We start from the raw sequence: 17,907 nt of genomic DNA, 5'->3' as shown, positions 1-17,907 counted from the left end.
GAGCACAGGACTTAATTGTCCTATGGGCAGCTGGTGTGGGGGATGGGTTGGGGGATGAACTCCAGGTGTGGCTAGAGGTATGGATAAAGGTCAGTGGTTGAAAGCTAAGGTACCAAGACATCTTGTTAGCATGGAGGGAAAGGGTTGGGCCCGAGGGCTATGTGACACTCCGTAGAGCATCTGGGGTTTCTCCAGATCAGGTAGAGAGTGGGAAACCCAGCTGAGGAAGGGAGTCTGTCATTTAGCACTGAGCTCGGGCTATCTGGTGTTGCCAGACTTCAACCTTCACAGCAGGGTCCAACAGTCAGAGTCACACTGTTCAGTAACACATTTCACTGGACCCTCTATCCGCCCACTTAATAAAACCCTGCAAGGAAAAAGATACTTCTCAGAGGGATTTTGGATGGTTTGAGGGTACCTGTCGGGTGGGGTGCTCTAGTTCAGGTGCCTGGGGTCTGAGAGTGTTTGGTCTCCTGAGAGCAGACATTGTTGACTGGAAAATCCATTTTTACCTCCTTGCAAGGCCCCGCAACGGATGATGTGGGCTGGGGAGGTTCAATAGGTCATGGTGAAGCCACGGGCCCCTTCCAGGTCAGGTGTGCCTGGAAAACCACGTCTCTCCGTGATAAAGACAATCTCCTTTGACAGCAGTGTTGAAACGGTCCTTTGTGGAGTGCCCGTTGCATGCCCTAAGGCTGGGTATCCTGTGCCCTCCCAGGGCCACACTCAGTAGTACCCTGGTCCTGTTTAATGTGTTCTGCTGTGGCCTTGAAAGTCATGCTAGCCTTTGAACCATAGTCTGTGTTTGCCTGGCATAGCAGTTGAGGTACCTGCTGAGGAAACTGAGGCTCCGACTGAGGTGTCCTGGTGACTGACTGCCCAGCTGGGGAGCATAGGAGTTCCTCAGAGTCGGTGTCTGTCACTCGTGAGCCTGTACATTTGGTGAAAGTGGCTACAGGGTCATAATACATGGGGAGAATGGCAGAAGCCAGCTCACCCGGGAAAGGGGCTGCTGGGTTCTGCTCTCGCAAGAGTGGCTGGGCAGGCTCCCTGGGGTCTCCCTGGAGCAGAGAACCGAATGTGTGTGTCCTGGTATCTAGTGATGGTGTTGACTCTACATCCTCCTCTACCTCTTTCAGCTACCCCCTTTTGTTTTTCTTTGAATACATAATCCCTAGCGCAGGTTATCCTCAAATGCCCTGTGTAGCTGAGGATGCCCTTGCTTTCACCTCCCAGGTGCTGGCACTGTAGGTGTGTGCCACCTCACTTGATTTATGTGGCACAGAGATTGGAACCCAGGGCTCAGTGTACTAAAGGCGAGCACTCCACCATCTGAGCCACAGAAGCCCAGGCCTTCTGCTGTTTTGGGGACAGGTCTCACTGCATACAGTTCAGGGTGGCCTGAGCCTCACGGTTCTGCTCCCCCTCCCCCAAGCGCTGGGGAATACATTGGCACCCACGATCTAGATCTTCTCTTCTGAAAGGTGGGAGAGGTTCCGAACCTCTGGCCTGGCGGCGTGTGCAGCATCCTGCATCACAACACTAGTGTGGACCTTCTCTGTCCCTTTTCCTTCTCCAGCTGTTGACCTCTGGCCAGCGGCAGCTGCTTCTATGTGAGACTCTGACGGAGACGGTGTACGGAGACCGTGGGCAGCTGATCAAGTCCAAGGAGCGCAGGGTCTTCCTGCTCAGTGACATGCTGGTCTGCGCCAACATCAACTTTAAGTAAGAGCCCGGCGAGGGCTGGGATGTCCCCTTTCCAGTGACCTTTGCTGTCCATTCCTTTCTCCCCAGTCTCTGTGCCGTGATGTCACTATAACCCTGTCTAGGACTCAGATGCTTTGTCTTCTTCTCACCTCCCTCATGCTTAGCTTTGTCCTTGGCCCCCAGTGCTTAGATTTGGACTAGCCAGGGACACCCCTGACCCTTAGCTCATTGTCCTTCAGAGCCCAGGGCTTTGTCCTGCAAACTTGGCACTTAGTAGCCAGCCAAGGATTTTCCCCATCTCTGCTGCTTTAGCTCACGCGAGGTTGTCGCATCTCAGAGCTGCTGGTACCCACCCAGAGCCCAGAGCAGTTTCTGGGCCTAGACTGTTTTCCAGCATATGGCAGGCTATGGAAACACTCAGAACTGATCTGTGGTCTTAGCCTGAGCTAGCAGGAACTGGCTGATGGGAGGAGGGTGGCCTGTAGCTGCCGCCGGGACCTCACACTTGGCTAGCACAGGAATTCACATAAATGTCAAGACCTTTGGCTTCATTTGACTATTTGGGTGATGAAACATGCTGGGGCCACATTGCCCCAGGCCATGAGAGCTGGGACCCATGCCCTGCAAGCCTCCTGACCTCACTCAGCTGGGCAACTCGAGGGTGTCACGCCCCCCCCCCCCAATGTGGCCCTGTGGGCATTAGGGATGGAAACCTTTCTGTAGAGCACTCCTAGAACTCAGGACTGACCTTTCCAGCAGGATCCCAGGAGAATCTCTGTTCTCAAAACTTGATACTTTAAGAACCTGGGACACAGCCTGGTTGCGGCTGTTAAAGTCGAGTCAGCCAGAAAGTGGTCAGTGACTATCAAGCCAGGTCAGCTTTTCCACCTCTCAGCTTGGGGTACTCACTGTGTGTGTGTATGTGCGAGAGAGAGAGAGAGAGAGAGAGAGAGAGAGAGAGAGAGAGAGAGAGAGAGAGAGAGAGTGTGTGTGTTTTATTTATATTCTGCACCCAGCATTGGCTTCTGCATCCCTGTTCATGGCCACAGAGTGGGTTTGGGGAACCTTGTGGTTGTAGACCACGGGCCCTGGAAGAGGAGTAAACAGGGCTGCCAGGCACGTCCACCCACTGTCTTCTGTCCTTCCATCTGCTCACTCACTAACTATATATGGAGTCCGCTTTGCTGGTTCCCTGCTTCCAGCCTGGTGGGGGACTTGGCAAGGAAGCCTCTGGCACAGGTGATGTGGGCGCTCACTCGCCCACTCACTCACTCATTCATTCATCTCCAAGTGTCAGAAATCTTTCTAAAACCCTTTAAAAAAAAAACTATTGTGCGTGCGTGCGTGTGTGTATGTATGTGTGGGTAGGTCGGAGTATAATTTTAGATTCAGTTCTTACTCCTCCCACTATTTGGATCCTGGATCAAACTCAGATCGTCGGGCTTGGTGGCAAGTACATTATCCACTGAGCCATCTTGCCAGTCCCAGGTACTGTGAATCTTAAGTTCCACTGAGCCCAGCCATCCAGCAGGGGCCGGGGCCATGACCACTGTCCTTCTCAGCCTTATGTTGTTCAGGGTTGAGCATGTGTGAAGAATGGGGTGCTAGGGCTCAAGTCTGGGGACACCAGTTTGGTAATGTGCCTGAGTGAGTCACTTAACTCTGCTGAGTGTCACTCTGTTCTGGGATCCCTAAACCACTGAGAAAGTTGCTGTAAAAGTCAGAGAGGGCTGGCCAGTGGTTGGCATTTGGGAGGCAGAGGCAGGTGGATCTCTGAGTTTGAGGCCAGCCTGGTCTACAGAGTGAGTTCCAGGACAGCCAGGGCTACACAGACAATCCCTGTTACGAAAAACCAGAGAGAGGGGGAGAGAGAGAGAGAAAGAGAGAGAGAGGAGAAGAGAAGAGACAGACAGAATCAGAGACACAGACAGACAGAGATAGAGACACAACACAAAGAGAATCAGAGACGATGGCTGGTTGAGCCCCTGGGAGGCCTTCTGTGTGGCTGCCCTCTATTCACACCTGGCCTAGGTGTCCCATGCCTCCACTCTGGAGCTGTCCCTCCCTTCATGCCTGCCCCCCCAGGCCAGCAGCTGGCTCCTGGAGTGCTCAGCCCCACAGCACCCGCTGTCCCCAATAACATCTATCCTTCTTGTTTTTTCTCCAGGCCCTCCAACCACAGGTAGGTAGCTTGTGGTTTGTGGACTCAGGCATGCGACTCTGGTTCTGGGCCTGGGCTCCCTGGTGCAAACGCCTTGGTGTGGGTTTCCTGCACTTCCTGGCCTGGCTTGGTTTGGGCCTGAGGTCCTATGCTTGGGCTGTCTGGAGCCTGGCTAAGCTGAGGTGCTGGGAGCTGAAGCTATGCCGCCTTCTGGACTGCAGCAAGCTCTCCAGTGCTCTTCTTCTGTCCCATAGGGGCCAGCTAGAGATCAGCAGCCTGGTGCCTCTGGGGCCCAAGTATGTGGTGAAGTGGAACACAGCGCTGCCGCAGGTGCAGGTCGTGGAGGTGGGTCAAGATGGCGGCGCCTATGACAAGGACAACCTGCTCATCCAGCATGCAGGCGCCAAGAAGGCCACGGCTTCAGGGCAGGCCCAGAGTGAGTATTGCTGGCTGCTGCCCCTCACCTGCTAGGTGTGTAACCTGGCCCAGGGATCACCGGCTGGCTGGTGGTGACTGGGCCTAGAGATTCTTACTGTCGCACCTCAGTGCAGATCTGTGGCCTCTCTTGTACATGCTTGGCCCTATGGTCTCATTGCTGCCCCACAAGCCGGCACACATTCCCCACCCAGCGTTAGACACCCCCTCATGCACAGCTCACACAGCGACAGAGACCAAGGCTGACTTGGTCATCGACTGCCTCCTGTGAGACCTTGGGCAGGTGCCTTCTCTTTCTACCTGGTACACGAGGAACTAGGTGTATTCGCCTTACCCCCTGATCCCCAGGGGTGCTAGAGAACTCAGGTCTGTCTGTCTGTCCCTTCCTGGGCCCACGTTTTTCCCCCATCCTGACCCAACTTCTCAGAGCCTTGTGCCCGGTAGCATCTCCATGTCTGCCCTCTGCCTGCAAAATGACCACCATCACTGTGCACATGGGCCACTGTAGTGGCCTTCCTCACCTTCTCCAAGCCGGTTTCTCTAGTGACCGGAGCCTGGACCAGAACCCTATCCTGGCCTCTCTAGGCCTTAGGCTGGGTTTTTCTGACATTGACACGTTAGCTGATCTTCTTATCATTGTGACAAAGTGCCAGACCAAAGCCATGTAAAAGAGTGGAGGGTTTGTTTGGGTTCAGTCTGGGAACAGAGTCCCCATGGTGGGGAGAGGCTGGCGGTATGTGTGTGAGGCAGCTGGTCACACTGCATTCGCAGGCAGGAAGCAATGAGAGGTGAGTGTTGGCGTTCAGTTCGCCTTTTCCTTCTTATTCAGTCCAGGGCCCCCAGCCCATGACACAGTGCTGTTCGCCCTCATTCAGAGTAGGTCTTCCCACTTTAGTCAGCCTAATCTGGGAATCCTCACAATGCTCAGAGGTGCTGTCAAAGTGACAGTATCAACGATCATGGCTGACAACTGGTTTCACGGAACCTTGGTTTCTGCTAGGGCCCCGGGGCCAGAGATACTAAAACCGCAGGCCTGGCAGAATGGGGCGCTGCGTATGTATAGCACCTTCCATGAACAAAAGGCGCTTGGGTTTCACTTCCCCTCCCTGCCACCGCTCTGCCCGCAGCCCTGCCTGGGTGCTTGCCTCACTGAACCCAGAAACTCTGGAAATTTTGAGGCATGATTGCGACAGCTGTTCTGGCCCTCTGAGGCAGCACCACTGAGCCTTGTTCCAGATCTGTGAGTGAGGCGGGAGAATGGGGAAGCCCCCTCAGCCCGTTCAGCCCTCTTGGGTACCTTCAACCCCACTGACTCCCTTCTTCCTGCCCATCCCTGGGCTGTTGCCCTGGGAACCCCTGTGTCCCTGACTCTGTCCCTCCACAGCCCTGATTCTCAAGTTTGATCCCCTTGAAAGGGGAGAGACTTTAGATCCATGGCCAGCCTCATGTTATTTTTTTTTAATTATATTTCTATGCAGATATGAACACACAGAAATCTCCCTGCAGTTAACACACGCGCTTCTAGCCTTTAACGGCAGTAAACCCCAAATACACACAAACTGGATAAAAATAACATTAGAGAACAATAAATAGGATTCCCATTCACACTATTAACTTATGGAAACAAATGAAGTTTTGTTTCATTGAGCAGAGCCCCACTCAGCTCCCAAGTCCTCAAAAGCCCTGACTCCACACAGCAGAATGTGACAGTAAAGTCACAATGTCTAGGGGGCTTGGGACGCACACCTACTTTTTAGCCACTCACAATGAAAACCCAGAAAGGGGCCTTAGCTCCCTTAGACAGCCTGAGATACCATGGTCTAGCCTGTGCTACTCTGTTTCCAAGGTGGCATCCAACAACTGCTCTGCACTGATCATCACTCGTCTCTTTGATGCCCACCCCTTTGTCCCCCTGTATTTGTATCTCAACATCCGAGTTCTAGGCTCAGTCACTCCCCCCCATCATTAGCCTGGTACCTTTCTCCCAAGCATTTTCTACCATCTGGTTAATTCACTCCCCTCTCCTGCTGTCTGCCCAACCCTCTGGGACCTAAGTCCCATAACAGTAGGGACCCTGCCTGCCCTGCATAGCAGGTCCGCCATGTATCATCAAACAGTTTGCTGTCCAAGGGCTGCTCTAAGCCTCAGTATCTTTGTATATGTTCTTCTCTGGCTTGGCCAGACCCATCACATTCTGGCTTCTTGAAAGCTCCTCAGTGGGGGAGTGGGGCTGGAGAGATGGCTCAGCGGTCAAGAGCACTGGCTGCTTTTCCAGAGGACCTGGGTTCAACTCCCAGCATCCACATGGCAGCTTACAACTGTCTGTAACTCCAAGATCTGACACTCTCACAGAGACATACGTACAGGCAAAACATGAGTGCACATAAGATAAAAATAAATAAATTATTTTTTAAAAAGAGAGAGAAAGCTCCTCAGTTCTGTAAGCATGGCTGATTAAGTCTTATGTTCCTTGTGAGCCTCCGTACAGACCGACTGTGGCACCATCCCAGATGAGACATCTTCCCTTCTGCTGGGACCTCTCTCCCAAACCCTGGTCATATTTCCTTCAGCCTTCTCCACTGCCTCTTCTCTATGGACATGGCTTACTTTTCCCTGTCAGCAGACGCTTAGCTTCCTGACGGCACCTTCCCCAGCCTCAAGGCTGAGTCCTGTGCGTCTTCTCTACCCAGACAAGGTATACCTGGGGCCCCCACGCCTCTTCCAGGAGCTGCAGGACCTGCAGAAGGACCTGGCGGTGGTGGAGCAGATCACCCTGCTTATCAGCACCCTGCATGGCACTTACCAGGTGGGTGTGGCCTGAGGGTGGCGAGGGGGCTGGCTTGCATGGGGCCCCTGTGCGCCCCGGCTCTGAGTTGGGATCCCCGGACTCTCTCAGAGGCCTTTGCACATGTCTGGCTGTGTGCACCAGTTGGAGGTCTTACAGCTCCTCCTTGGCCTCTGTCCTAGGCTTCTGAGCGCCTATGGAGGAGGTGGGGGAGGGGTCCCTCTCTGAGGAAGTAGCAACTGGGTGGGCTTGCATCCAGGGCTGGGAAGTTCCAAGTGTAAGTGGGATTGCCTCTTGTGTGGCTAGTGAGCAGCCATGTTGAAGGCGTTATCCTGTGTCCTCTTGGGTGCTGTCGCTATGTCTCATGTGGTTTTAGGGGAGCCAGGAGACTGTGGTGAGCCCTTCTCTCTCTCTCCAACACTAGAATCTGAACATGACTGTGGCCCAAGACTGGTGCCTGGCCCTGCAGAGGCTGATGCGAGTGAAGGAGGAGGAGATCCACTCAGCCAACAAATGCCGCCTAAGGCTCCTGCTGCCCGGGAAACCTGACAAGTGAGAGGACATGGGAGGGAGGGAGGGAGGGACTGCCAGTGAGGGGAAGGGGTGGTCAGAGAAAGAGCCTGGGACCCCCCTGCCTGTCAGGACTGCTGTGATAAGCGAGGGTACACATCCACTGTGGGCCATGCCCATGATAGCGCCTGGCACATAGTAGGTCCTCGGGAATGAATGCATGCACGAATGTGCGTCTTGCTGATATCCTGGATTAGCTTGGTTCTCTGTTGGCCGACTCAGCCCACAACGTCATAGCCTCTTTCTTCATCTCAGCTTGTGGCATCCCAGATCCTCTTTTTAGACCCATCCTCCCCCTTTCACGGTCCTCTGTACACAAGATTGACACCAGGAGCTGTGAGACCTTCTCTGTGGGAAGATGTCATCCTGAGGTAGCAGCAGACTATCAGATTTACTTATTATTTATTGATGTAACAGTGCATGTACACCTGCAGGCCAGAAGAGGGCACCAGATCTCATTATAGATGGTTGTGAGCCACCATGTGGTTGCTAGGAATTGAACTCAGGACCTTTGGAAGAGCAGTCAGTGCTCTTAACCTCTGAGCCATCTCTCTAGCCTCAAGCTGGCCCTCTTAATGGTTCCATAGGCTGTGCCTCAGTATCTTCACTTTACAAACAAGGAAGTGAGGCCAGAGGGCAGGGCCCAGGGGACAGGCTCCGGGACTCCTGGGCTTTGCTTGTGAACTTTTCTGATGCAGGAGGTGGGGTCTTGTGCAGTGAGAGTTGGTGCAGGGAAGCGCTTGCTACTCAGGGGCAGGCTTGTGGGAGAAGATGGAGACACTGCAACAGGCACAGAGGTTCAGGAAGAGAGAGCAGGGTCCTAACATTTGGATGTGGGGTCTGCAGTTCGAGCTCCAATCCAAGTTGCCCTCTTCCATGTTCCTGTCCCCTCTCTTGTGCCTTTTTCTCCCCAGCACCCGAGAGTGAGAGACACTGTCCTGCCTACATTGGTGGGGGCGCAGAGGTTGGGTTACTCACAGGACTCCACAGGGGCCCTCACTGACCTCCTACTATCTTCTCTGTTCCTTTCTCTCTCCCTCCTTCCTACCCCTTCCCTCCCATGCACCCTACCATCTTCCTTCTCCCTCCCTCTTTCCCCCTCCCTCCTTTCTTCTCATTTTTCTCCTCCCTCCTGTCCTCCCATTTTCCTTCCCTCCCTCTTTCCTCCCTCCCTCCAATCTTCCCTGCTTCCTTCCATCCCTCCTCCCCTCCCTCCCATCCTCCCTCCTCCCCTCCCTCCCTCCCTTCCTCCCTCCTCTCATCCCCTCTCCTTCCTGCCCTTCCATCTTCCTTCCCTCACTCCCATCGTCACTCCCAACCTTCCTCCGTTCCTTACCGCATGCGTGTCCACTCTGCAACCATCTCCTGGGTGACTGCCCTGTGCCAGGTGCTGGAGATGGACAGTGTGGGGTCCTTCCTTCCAGATGATGAGGCCAATGGGATGCTGGCAGGTGGTGGTGCCAGGACCTTAGCTGGGCATAGAGCCAGGGGTGCTGTGGGTCTGGGACTAGGCTGCCGAGAATGGCTTAGCTTCTCTGGCCAGGTGCCCCTTGCCCATCACAGAGGGTGGAGGGTGGTCTCCTCAAGGAGGTGGAGCTTTACAGGCCACAGGCCTTCTAAGGCCTTCCAGGGAGCTGAGCCTCTATCAGGCACTCACAGGGTCTTGCTCCTCCACAGGTCTGGGCGGCCCATCAGCTTCATGGTCGTCTTCATCACACCGAACCCCCTGAGCAAGATTTCCTGGGTCAACAGATTACACTTGGCAAAGATCGGACTCAGTGAGTACAGGCCCGGGACGGAGGCGGGGCAGGCGTAGGGAGTGTGAGCACAAGGTGGTCCATGAGCAGGGGCATTTCCTATGGGGGTGGGGTGGGGAGATGGGAGGGAGGTAATGCCATGCAGAGACACCCACTTCCTCTCTAAGCCTCAGTTTTCTTGTCTCTGAGTTATTGAAATTTGACACAAAGTGAATTAGCAGTTGCCAGGGCCCCAGTGAGGGAGGTGATGCTGGCCTGGCTGCCATCCAGCTGTGGAAAGCACACGCTGGTGGTAGCTAATCACCACGGAAGTGTATCTCAGTTCAGTAAAACAAAAAACAAAACAAAACAAAACCCCAAAAAGATGGGTAAATAATAAATAAAAATATTTATTGGCCGAGCTCAGCCAAAGGCCTCCTTATTGCCAAACATGGTGGGTGGTATATCCAATAATCCCAGTGCTTGGGAGGGTGAGGCAGGAGGATTTGGGCAGTCTTCGTTCAAGGCCAGTCTTAGCTGCAGAGCAGCTGGACTCAAAAAGCTAAACAAAAACTGAAAGGAAAACCTCTTTATGAGGGTTTCTTCCTACGCACCCGTTAGTGCTAACACGGGTAGTAAATATGTATTTGCAGAATGTTTCTGGTGTTGCAGAGTCCCAAATACACCTCTGCTCACAAGCTCCCTGAGGTAGGTCAGGCCCATAGATGTGCAGTGACTTTTGTGGAACCACACAGCAGGAAGGGGTCGATGTAAGATTCAGACACTGGGCATTGCGTTTCCAGAGCCTAGGCCACCTTGCTGTCCCTCTGCCCCGTCCCTGCCACATTCGCATGCACTGAGTTGTAACGACTTTATCTGTTTTGTGACTTGGCATCCAGGATAGTCAGAACTGCATGGTAGAAGTCTAGCTGATACCGAGGGCATCTTTTGATTACCTTTATCGTGTGTATGATCTTTTTATAGATGAGTTATTTTTAAAATTTTATTTTATGTATATGTGTATTTTGCCTGCATGTATGTCTGCACTACATCCATGCAGTGCCCTCAGAGGTGAGAAAAAGGCATCAGATTCTCTGGAATTACAGATGGTTGTGAGCTACCATGTGGGTGCTGGGAATTGAACATGGGTCCTCTGGGAGAACAGTGCTCTTAACCACTGAGCCACCTCACCAGCTCCCCTTGTTGTTTCTGGGGCTGACTGAGCTAGCCTGTGTGTCACTCTCTCTTTAGTGCTGTCATCACAAGCACAGGTGACCATTTCCAGCTTTGTTTGTTTGTTTTGAGACAGGGTTTCCCTATGTAGCTCTGGCAGCCCTGGAACTCACTATGTAGACCAGGCTGGTCCCATCCCCTAGTAATTTTAGGCATAAAGAGCCCTGATAAAACTCAGAAGGCTCTTTCTCCCGAGGAGCTTAAATGTGGGACGGACACACGGACATGACGTGGAGTGCTGGACTGTGAAGGGCTGAAGTGGGGCCAGATGGCTGTCACTGAATGTGAGGGCTGTGCCAGGGAGAGGCCGTGGGAAGGATCTGGGCCAAGTGACCCAGGTGTGGCAGCCACAGTGTGCAGATCCTGGGGCAGCAGCAGGATCAGAGTGGGTGGGGGTGGGTGCCAGGGGTGAAGGGTGCAGTGTGTGAGGAGTCAAAGAAGGAGGTGGTTGTATCAGACTGCGGAGGTGTTCTGCAGAGCAGGGTGAGGCTTGCAGGGCATGCTGCTGGAAAAGGTATTTGTTCTGGGTCTGCTCAGGAGATATTCACATGGTGGGGGGTGGGGGGCACTCTACTGTCACAGTGAGTCATTCTGCCACTGTGCAGAGGGCCCTGGGGGAACAGGTGTGTGTGAAGGGGAGGCAAGGATGAGGAGTTATGTGGCTCTGGAGGGTCTGGGACCAGAGGTGTCTGCTTGGTCAGTGCCCTGGGTCTAGGGCTGGTGTCATTTAGAACTCCGCCTTTAAGACAAGCTGCCCCACCCCTGACAGAGGACATGGAGATTCTGGCCCTTGAAAGGGCTAAGGTGGTTGTCCCTACTGGGCCCTAGGGGCAGGCACATGCTTCCTTCCATACATGACTTCAATGGTGGGCCAATGCTATTCCCTGCCCCCTGCCTCCCTGCCCCCTGCTTCCCTGGCCCTACCCCTGCCCTCCTGCTCCTTGCCCCTGTCCCTCACCCACCTGCTCTCCTGCCCCCTGTCCCTCACCCACCTGCTCTCCTGCCCCCTTGTTCCCCTGCCCTCCTGTCCCCCACTCCCTGCCCTCTGGCCCCCCTTCCCTCCCCCACTTCCCTGCTCCCCTGTGCCCCTGCCCCCTGCCTCCCTTCCTCTCTTCCACCCTCTCTTTTTTATTTCCTTCTTCCTTCCCCTCTCCTTTTCCTTCTGCTGGGCAAGGCTTTCATCCTGATGAATGAATGCACTCAGTGGCCCTTTTACTTCTATTGTGAAGTGGGGCCTCCCGGAACTGAATTCACTCTGTAACCCAGGCAGGCTTTGAACTCACCATCCTTCCGCATCAGCTTCCCAATTCCCTGGGATCACAGACCCGAGCTCCCAGGCTGGGTCTCCCAGGCAGATGGACTTCCTATGAGAACCCAGGCGCTCAGCGGAGCTGGGCTTGGGATGCTGGGCCTGCCACTGGCTGGCTGCCTTATCCCCACACAGCCCCACGTCGGCAGGCTTCATAGGAGAGTCATTTGAAATTATATTTGAGTGTCTGGGTCCCCTAAGGCTTGAATAATTTGTTCTTTCCATTTTGCTGCTTTTTGTTTTTCATCTGTAGTGGTGTATGTGTGTGTGTGTGTGTGTGTGTGTGTGTGTGTGTGTGTGTGTGTTGCAAGGAGCGGGGCCATGTTAAAGATGCGTCACTCCCTTGTTGTATTTTATTTTCTTCTGAGCACAGCAGCAAGCCAGGATGATAGTCCCCTGAAGGCTGAGAAAGGGGGGACAAGAGAGCCTTTGGTCTAGAGGGGGGATCCCTTCCAAAACACTGGCGTTACCCCGTTGTCCTGGGAAAGGCACTCCTCCTTCCTGAGCCCCCAGGAAGCCTCTTACTGTGTCCTAGATATAATCTATTAACCCTGAAAACCATCCCAGTGCTGGGACCCCCTAAGCCAATGGTTCTCCACCTTCCTAACAGAGACCCTTTAATACAGTTCCTCATGTTGTGGGTGACCCCCCCCCCCCCCCCCGACCATAAAAGTATTTTCATTGATACTTTATAGCTATAAATGAACCATAATGTAAACATCTGTTTTCTGTTGGTCTGGGGCCACCCCTGTGAAAAGGTCATCTGACCTCCAAAGGGGTCTCGACTCATAGATTGAGAACCACTGTCCTAAGCTTCTCTGGATATAGTGGCCCCATCCTCTGGGAGGGGAGACAAGGCTGCACACCCCAGCTGGGAAGCTGTGGCCTTCAGCTGGCCTTCATGGACAGCATTAAGCATCTCTTAGGGTGGGGTGGCTGATGGAAAGGATGCCTGGCTTGGTGACCGCCTGTGGCTCCCTACATCAGGGATGTGTGATTAGGGCCTCGAAGACAGCCAGCCGTGGATCTGGCAATTTTGACAACAGTGGGTCTAGGACAGTGAAAACCTCACCTTGGAGGCCGAGCACAGAGCAGGGCTAGAGGTGGCTCAGCCACTCTCCACAACGTTAAGAGGAAGGGTGGGGGATTGGACATGGGTACCACTTCTGCAGGGCCCGGTATGTCCTAGACCTCATTTGTACTCTTTCTAGGCTCCCCAGTGACTCCAAAGGATTGGAATTCCATCCCCTATTTTCTAGGTGAGGCAACAGACTGAATGCCACACAGTGAGTTGAAGGCTGGGTTAGGCTGTGCCTAGGGTGCTTCTAGCAAATTGGAGAAGATGGTCTCTAGCCTGGAGGGGCGTCTAGAGCTGCCCCTCATGTACCACAGGGGCTCTTGAATGCCACGAGTGCTGACACACATGCTGAACAAGCCTAAATAAGCCTCTGCTTAGTGTCGGTTGGAATCACGGCTGTGCCATTGGTGCCTCTCCTGAATGTCACTCAACCCGATGGGCTTTCACTGTTGAGTGGCCACAGCCTCTTCATTTGCTGTTGGCCGCTCTGGTTTTGTGATGCGAACAATGACAATGGTGGCAGATGGGGGAGCCACAACGCCAGTTTCTTTTTAATGTTCCCAGTCGCACACAAGAAAAGGCACCATCTGGAAGGAGAAGGTCAGATCGTTAAAAATATATATGGTAATAGATTGCCAGGGACTGATGGGCTGGCGGGGGGGGGGGGGGGGGAGGAGCTGGGGCGAGGTACGGGGTGGAGGCTGTGTGTTCCCCTGTGTGTGTGTGTGTGTGTGTGTGTGTGTGTGTGTGTGTGTGTGAGCTCCACAGGTCTCCTGCCTGGCAGAGGAGGGGTCTGTTTGGTTGTGAGTTCCCTTAGGGTAAGGACAGCGTTTTAAAGTGTGTCTTATTTACTTACCACTGGGCTTTCACTGAGAGGCGGCAGGGCAGCCCCATTTTCCACAGTGGCCTGAGCATGCTGTGCCCTGTGCCCCGTCGTGGCTTGTGTGTTTTCACTTCAGTTTCCCCAGCATCATGAGGGGCAGAGGTCCCCAAAACGAGGATGAAAAGAGGTGGTGTCTTGCTGTGTGTTTGTGCTTTGCCGCATGGCTCTCTCACACACTGTTTTTTCCTCTCTCTCTTTTTCCGTGGCAGGCCTGGGTTTTATGGGGCAGTTTCCCAGGGCCCAGACTGTGAAGGGCCGCTTCTGGGCCCATTGGGAAAAGCAGTAAGAACTGAGTCCTTCAGGCAGGGACGGCAGCCGTTAGGCTAACCACCCAGCCTTTGAGTATTAAAGGAAGCGTCCAGCGTCTCAAGGTGTGGTCATGCATGTGTTTCTCTTGGGCCCTCCTGGCCCAGCTGGTCTTTGGGCTGGGCCACTCTCAGGGGCGGTTCCTCCTTTCCCGTGTCAGCCCTTCTCTTTGACCTGGCCTCGTTCCTTTCACCAAAACAAGTCATATTGCCCAGGGCACGCTAGATACCTATACAGAAGGGGCCTCCAAGAGAAAGGGTATGTTGAGGCTGCCCCTGGTTATTGGTGCGTGATCTGTAGCATGGCTGGCACCGTGTGGGTCGTTGCATTGGAAGGATACGGATGGAAAGTTCTAGCTTTCCCAGCCCAATGGCACTACAGAGATCCTCCTGCCCCCACATGCATACACACAGAATAGAGATGCCCATGGAAGAACAGTGGAAGAGCAGAGCCAGCCCTGTTCCTAAAGCTATAATGGGTTGTGTCCTGTAAACTCATCAGAAGGGGGGAAAACTGCATTTAACCCCTAATCTATGCATCACAGCTTAGCGTTTAGCATGCCCAGATCATTTCTATTGGCCCAGGACTGGGTAAAAAATACACTGCATTTCTTAATCAAGTGTGTGTGTGCTGTGTAAATAAATAGGTGGGGTAGGGCTTGACTGAGGAATGCTTGCCCTAGCCTGCCTGATGTCCCAGGTATCAACTCTAGGAATGCAAACAAAGTATGTATGAATGCATGGGCACATACACACACGTGCGCACGCGCGCGCGCGCGCACACACACACACACACACACACACACACACACACACACACACACACACACATGCAAACTCATACACAGGTGGGGATTGGGAAATGTGACAAGATCAAAAAAGGCAACATCCAGAAATGCCTGGTGCGGTGAAGGAGTGCCCTGGAGCTGGCTGTCCAGCATCCTGAGCGATGGCGCCACCTAGTGGCAGTCCAGGGAAAGATCAAAGGTTAGAATTGAAGGTGGGTCTCTGCTTTCCCACCGTCGCAAAGTGGACGGTCACAGAGTCATCCCAACCTGGAGACATTTGCAGTGGTAAAGGGATGTGACAACTCTGACAGGGGCTGGGACTCTGTTGAGAAGCATGGTTAGGCAAGGCTTTTAGGAGAGGAGCCCGCTGTAGAGTGTAGCGGGGTAGCATTTTACGCGAAGGGACGGACAGAGCTGCGCGCTGAAATTGTGGAGCCTGGTGATCAGGAGATGAGGCTGGGAGGGAGAGGCAGTCCTTGTGGCTCTTCCAGAAGATTCTGGGCCTTACTCCAAGCAGACCGAGACCCCATTGATGCTTTCAAACAGGGGGCAATGTGGTACTTTGTGGAGTTGTTACAGGCTGGTCCTGAAGGCTGGGTGGGAAGGCATCTCACCCATCCAAAGGCAGACTCAGCATTGGCCTGATCCCTGCTTCCTGTTTTCCACCAAAGAAGAGTGTGGGACTTATGAGGGCTGTTGTCCCAACAGTTCAATTGATGACCTCCTCATGACCCCAGAGCTCTGGGGGCACCCTGAAGGTGGGCATCTCTGGGGGCAGACCCAAGTCCCTATGTGGGTGCTGCCACCCGCCACAGTCAGGACCTAGCTTTGCTTCCCAATCGCTGTGTGTCAGTGTCACCTATGGAGTGATGAGCTCTGTGCCACGTTTATTACTGTGAGCAGGACTTCCTCCTTCCTATTCGGCAGCCCAGGGGATGCTGTTGCTCACTTTCAGGATGGATCTTCCTCCTCAGTTAACCCGGTCTAGTAATTTCCTTGTAGATGTGCCCAGAGGTTTGTCTCCATGGTGATATAGAGCCTGTCAAGTTGGCAATCAGTGTTAGGCATCACACCTTGGTGCTCACTGACACATAGGTGCACACACGTGGGCACACATGCACACACACACACACACACACACACACACACACACACACACACACACAGTAGGCAGTTGTCTTGCCATGCTGGATGGCTGTTCTGGTCTGGTGGATAAGAAACGAAGGCTCAGCCAGGCCTGATGGCGCATGCCTTTAATCCCAGCACTCAGGAGGCAGAGGCAGGCAGATCACTGTGAATTCCAGGCCAGCCTTGTCTACAAAGTGAGTCTAGGATAGCCACGGCTACACAGAGAAACCCTGTTTTGAAAAACGAAAAAAACAAACAAAAACCCCGAAGGCTCCTTAGTAGGCAGAATTCCTGGGGCTGACATTGATTTGTTCACTCCCTCCTTCCTCTCATTCATTAAAATATTTTTTAAAACTTATTTTGATTTGCATGTGTGTTTGGCTGCATGTATGCCTGTTCATGTGTGTGCCTGGTACCCAAGGAGGCCAGACGAGGTGTTCAGATGCTCACCGTGTGGGGCCTGGGAATCGAACCTGGGTCCTCTGGAAGAGCAGCCCGTGCTCTTAACCTCTGAGCCTCCTCTCCCTCCTTCTTTCATTCATTCTTTGAGCCCATGTGCTCTGCACTCCTGGTCTGTGTCAGGCACTGCTGTGGGGACAGCGGTGGATGACACAACCTAGGGACGTGTGGCAACAAACCACAGCGGGATCTGTAGCTGAGATGGTTTCAGACAGGCACAAAGGCACCCAGGAAAACAAGACGGTTTTTCCCTCAGAGGGGGCCTGTCAGAGCCAGGGAGGTCAGGAAGAGCATCTCAGGGAGCTGCCTGTCCGCAGAGCCCTGCCTGCCCTCCTCACCGTCAAGTGTGCAAGCACCAACGGCTGGTGTAGACCTGCTTCCTTGTTCTTTAGTGTCAAGTCCAAGGCCATGGGCATCTGACTCAGTTCTTGAACGCAAGGACCTGCCGCAGTCTTAGTCCAAAACGCAGGACAAGGAAAGGCACTGTTATCAACCCACTGCTCTCCACAGACAGGGTCTCATAGTCCAGAGCTGGAACTCAGGATGTAAGTGAGGACGGCCTTGAGCTTCTCATGCTCCTGCCTCCGTTTCTGAGGGCTGGACTGTGAGTGTGTGACGCCACACCTGGCTCATTTTGCGCTGGGGATGGAACCCAGGGCCTCTTGCATGAGAGGCAAATGCTCTACCAAAGGAACCTGCATCTGGCCGTACAATCTCTTCCTCTCTCGTGCCCCTCCCCCCCACTTTCTTCATCCCCCACCTGTCTTGCTTTCTTTTATGTGGGATATTTATGAACTCACTTACCTGCTCAGGCATAAGCGAAGTCCAGAAGATGACCTTGTGTCATGTCTCCCTCTGTCACTTTTCACCTTGAATTTTAAAACAATCTCTCTCTCTCTCTCTCTCTCTCTCTCTCTCTCTCTCTCTCTCTCTCTCTCTCCCCCCCCCCTCCTCCTCCTCCCCTCCCCCCAGCCCATGGCTAGACTGGATGGCCATTGGGCCCCTAAGATCTGTCTGTCTCTACCCACTGTCACTGGGGTTACAGGTACTCACTGTCACACCCAGCTCCAACATGGGCACCGAGGATCTGAACTCGGATCCTAACACTTGCACACTAGCTACTTTATCCATCAACCCTCCCTGTAGCCCAGCCACCCTTTTATTGGCAAAGGGATTGAGGCTGGGGTGGGGGGAGCTGTTGGGGTGTCGGCACAGGTAGCTCCATAGTAGGGTCAGGCTGGGATTCTGTCCTCAGCTTTCCCAGATCCCTACCTATCATCCATAGACTGGTGCTCGGCTCCATCTCAGACAACAGGCATGTAGGGTGGGG

At 53.7% G+C, this 17,907-nt stretch overlaps 1 protein-coding gene across 5 annotated transcripts in view; it reads left to right on the top strand.

Moving 5' to 3' along the window:
• ARHGEF10L (Rho guanine nucleotide exchange factor 10 like) overlaps window positions 1–17,907 on the top strand; it is a 150,050-nt gene that overhangs the window by 95,602 nt on the left and 36,541 nt on the right. For all 5 annotated transcript variants that reach the window (XM_084787943.1, XM_084787944.1, XM_084787941.1 and 2 more), the window contains 5 exons: window positions 1,580–1,725; window positions 4,123–4,304; window positions 6,994–7,109; window positions 7,513–7,640; window positions 9,336–9,436. In XM_084787943.1, the coding sequence (XP_084644069.1) occupies window positions 1,580–1,725; window positions 4,123–4,304; window positions 6,994–7,109; window positions 7,513–7,640; window positions 9,336–9,436 (673 nt within the window). The remainder of the gene's footprint in view (window positions 1–1,579; window positions 1,726–4,122; window positions 4,305–6,993; window positions 7,110–7,512; window positions 7,641–9,335; window positions 9,437–17,907) is intronic.

This window comes from Acomys minous (assembly GCF_964271855.1).
Source record: "Acomys minous genome assembly, chromosome: 6".
In the NCBI taxonomy this organism is placed as follows: Eukaryota; Metazoa; Chordata; class Mammalia; order Rodentia; family Muridae; genus Acomys; species Acomys minous.
Note: the sequence above shows the minus strand (reverse complement) of the source record. Positions and strands in the feature narration are given on the sequence as shown.